This window comes from Protobothrops mucrosquamatus, unplaced genomic scaffold (genome assembly GCF_001527695.2).
Source record: "Protobothrops mucrosquamatus isolate PMUCROS unplaced genomic scaffold, P.Mucros_1.0 scaffold1939, whole genome shotgun sequence".
Taxonomy (NCBI): domain Eukaryota; kingdom Metazoa; phylum Chordata; class Lepidosauria; order Squamata; family Viperidae; genus Protobothrops; species Protobothrops mucrosquamatus.
This window is the reverse complement of record NW_015388060.1, coordinates 203916-208014: the sequence shown is the minus strand read 5'-3', so window position 1 is coordinate 208014 and position 4099 is coordinate 203916. Positions and strand designations below refer to the sequence as shown.

Below are 4099 nucleotides of genomic sequence, written 5' to 3'. Positions count from 1 at the left end.
TTGGAGAATAGCTTGACTCCCTCTTCTTTGGGGCAGCCCCTGAGATATTGGAAGACTGCTATCATGTCCCCCCTCGTCCTTCTCTTCATTAAACTAGACATACCCAATTCCAACAACCGTTCCTTATATGTTTTAGCCTCCAGTCCCCTAATCATCTTTGTTGCTCTTCTCTGTACTCTCTCTTAGCAGGAGACCTTGTCCAGACAAGCTATCCATCCATTCCTACATCAATAAGATAAAAAGTCTTCCTACATTCCAGTCTGTAATGGTTTGATAAACCCTTGTCCCCATTTCAAAAGAGAGAAAAACAAGTCAAATTAAAGTACAAAGTAACTATGCTACTAATGTTGACAACGTTGCGAAATCCATGTCATGTGCCCTTCACGTCCTAACCACATGGTCAAAGCCCCACCCTCTTATTTACACACATTGCGACACGTTTGGGGCTCCGGTCACATGGTTGGGACGGCCATCTTGACTTTTTTGACTCCCTGAGGGTGTCTCTGTCTCTACGACGGGGCTAGCTATCCTTCGGGCGGTCAGAATCTTTGCTCCCTTGCCTGTTCCATCTTCCTGGCCCACAAAGAGGTTTCGTCAACATTTTTACACACAAAGTGGGATGCTCAAGATCAAACTGCGTGGCCCAAGTCTTTAACAAGTCTGGGTTTTCCTACAACATCTGTTTGTGCATCCGATCAAAGGGACGGGGACAAAGGTATAGAAAAAAGCAAGACACCCTGGAATGGAGTCAGTAGACAAGTAACTGTGGTGGGAAACGGCGCAGCTGAAGTTGCCATAACTCCCTGCAACAGCAGACACACAGACGCTTCCTGGAGACAGTGTAAGTTAACCACAACGTTCTTCCTACAGCAATGATATCAGCTTCATGATTGTCTGATAAAGAGCAGCGAGGGCAGTGGTGGGATTCAGCCAGTTTGCACCACTTCGGCTGAATCGGTGGCTAATTTTTTTGTTGCCCAGGCCCAGAATTGGACTTCCGGAAGCGGCATCCCCACAGAGAACCGGTTGTTCCCATATTTGAATCCCACCACTGAGCAAGGGTCTCACTGAAGCACGTTCAGTGGTCTGGGGACAGGCAGAAAAAAATGTTCCACCACCTACGTTGGTCCACGTTAGCATAAACCACATTTTGGTGTGTTGCCTTTCTTTCACCAAACTGCCCTAGGCTTTTCAGAATTCTTAAGGAGGGGAGCCAGATAAAAGCTACAGTTTTGCAGATATTTTTTAAAAAATCAAAATGGGCATCTTTTTTTTTTTTTGCACAGATCCTTCTCAGTTTCACGACTTGGTGCATGCAAGGGGAGAAATAATGCTTGGTCAATAAGAGCCCAATAGCGCATGATTCGTTTAAGCACTGCAGTAATTCACTTAAGGAGAAATTTCCTGACAGTTAGAACAATTGATCGGTGGAACAACTTCCCTCCAGATGTTGTGAATGCTCCAATGCTGGACGTTCTTAAGAAGAGATGGTAGGGTATAGTCTGAAATGTTATAGGGTTTTCTGCCTGAGCAGAGGGTTAGACTAGAAGATCTCCAAGGTCCCTTCCAGCTCTATTATGATTAAATTGATTGAAGATAGACGTAGATAGATAAATAGATAGATAGATGATAGATAGATGATAGATGATAGATAGATAAATAGGTAGATAAGTAGGTAGGTAGGTAGGTAGGTAGGTAGGTAGATAGATAGATAGATAGATAGATAGATAGATAGATAGATAGATAGATAGATAGATAGATAGATAGATAGATAAACAGGTAGATGATATAGATAGATAGATAGACAGATGAGATAGATGATAGATGATAGATGATAGATGATAAAGATAGATAGATAGATAGATAGATAGATAGATAGATAGATAGATAGATAGATAGATAGATAGATGATAGATAAATGATAGATAGATAGATGGATAATAGATATAGATAGATGATAGATAGATGATAGATAGATAGATAATAGATAGATAGATAGATAGATAATGATAGACAGACAGATACAGAGAGAGAGAGAGAGAGAGAGAGAGACAGACAGACAGACAGACAGACAGACAGACAGACAGACAGACAGACAGACAGACAGACAGATAGATAGATAGATAGCCAAGATAGATAAATAGATACATAGTCAAGCTTCAACACTGGAAGTTTTCAAGAAGAGACTGCACAGCCATTTGTCTGAAATGGTATCAGGTCAATGGTATCAATGGAGGTTGGACTAGAAGACCTCCAAGATCCCTTCCAACTCTGGTATTCTATTCCAACTTTGGCAAGTCAAAAATGGGGCAAAAGTCACTTAACAACCACCTTGCTTAGCTATGGAAAATCTTAGGGTCCGTTGTGGTCGTAAGGCGAGGACTACCTGTATTCATCAGGCTTCCAAAAGGCTTCCCAGCAATCCACCTCTTACCTAGGCAAACTGGTTGGTGAGTGGACTTCCACCGAGCGATTCCAGACACGTTCATGCAGTTAATGATGTTACTTTTTCCTGCTTGTCTCTTGTAGCCTTCATCACATACGTAACGAGCCGAAGTACCCACAACATACTGATCCATGTAATACTCTGCAAATTTAGCTGTATCAGGATCAGGGCATTGATCTGCAAAGGAAGAGAAACTGTAAACACGGTGCTGTTTGATCATCCCAGCCGCAAGCCCAGTTGGATGGGATCTGTTGCATTCTCCTAGACCAGGGGTAGACAACCTTGGCTCTTTTATGACTGGTGGACTTCAACTCCCAGAATTCCTGAGCCAGGATGGCTAAGCATGGAAACCTCTCCCTTTCCCCTCAGCATGGCTGGCTCAGGAATTCTGGGAGTTGAAGTCCACGAGTCATAAAAGAGCCAAGGTTGCCTACCCCTGCCCTAGCCGCCTTCCAGGATGGAAAAGGCCCAAGGAAGCAGAAGCTCCTTCTTACCTTCCCTTAGGACAGGGGTGCTAACCCCCAGGTTGTGGACCGGTCCACAGTCTGTTAGGAACCAGGCTGCAGAACTGGAGGTGAGCACTGGGTGAGCAAAACTGTGCATGCATGGGATTTAGGTTGCATGTTCCCCCCCCCCTCAGTCCATGGGAAAATTGTCTTCCATAAAACTGAGACTCTAGAAAGAGTACAGAGAAGAGCAACAAAGATGATTAGGAGACTGGAGGCTAAAACATATGAGGAACGGTTGCTGGAATTGGGCATGTCTAATTTAATGAAAAAAAGGACTATTGGGTGACATGATAGCAGCGTTCCAATATCTCCGGGGCTGCCCCAAAGAAAAGGGAGTCAAGCTATTCTCCAAAGCACCTGAGGGCAGGAAGAGAAGCAAGGGATGGAAACTGATCAAGGAGAGAAGCAACCTGGAACTAAGGAGAAACTTCCTGACAGTGAGAACAATTAACCAGTGGAACAACCTGCCTCCAGAAGTGGTGAATGCTTCAACACTGGAAGTTTTTAAGAAGAGACCGGACAGCCCTTTGTCTGAAATGGTATAGGGTTTCCTGCCTGAGCGTTGGACTAGATGACCTCCAAGGTCCCTTCCAACATCATCATTATAATTATTATTATTATTATTATTATTGTTGTTGTTGTTGTTGTTGTTATTATTATTATTATTATTATTATTATTATTATTATTATTATTATTATTATTATGGATCATCGCACAGTCAGCCAGATGTTCAGACTGGATTTGGCATTTTTGTCTATCTATCGAGTCCTTACCAAAGACCTGGGATAGGCAGATGTGGATGTTTGATGGTATTACAGATCTCGTCACAGGATGGAAGCAGTTCCCAGTAAGGCCTCCTTTTGCAATTGACTAATAGCGAATTTATCAATGCCGATGATGGTGTTCAAGTGGTGCTCCAGTTGTTTTGGGATTGTACCCAGGGCACCTATTACTATTGGTGCTACCCTTGCTTGCTTTTGCCACAGTCTTTCTATTTCTATTTCTATTTCTATTTCTATTTCTATTTCTATTTCTATTTCTATTTCTATTTCTATTATTATTATTTAGAAAACAACTATTCTATTCCCTATTTTCTATTCTATTCTATTCTATTCTATTCTATTCTATTCTATTCTATTCTAT

The 4099-nt window shown here is 42.3% G+C and overlaps 1 protein-coding gene across 1 annotated transcript in view; it reads right to left on the bottom strand.

Moving 5' to 3' along the window:
• IL15RA (interleukin 15 receptor subunit alpha) overlaps positions 1–3049 on the bottom strand; it is a 9839-nt gene extending 6790 nt beyond the window's left edge. Inside the window, exons 1-2 of the mRNA XM_015823658.1 lie at positions 2941–3049; positions 2435–2623 (exon numbers count right to left, since the gene is read on the bottom strand). Coding sequence (XP_015679144.1) covers positions 2435–2623; positions 2941–3049 — 298 coding nt within the window. The remainder of the gene's footprint in view (positions 1–2434; positions 2624–2940) is intronic.
• Between the last annotated feature and the right edge of the window lie 1050 nt (positions 3050–4099).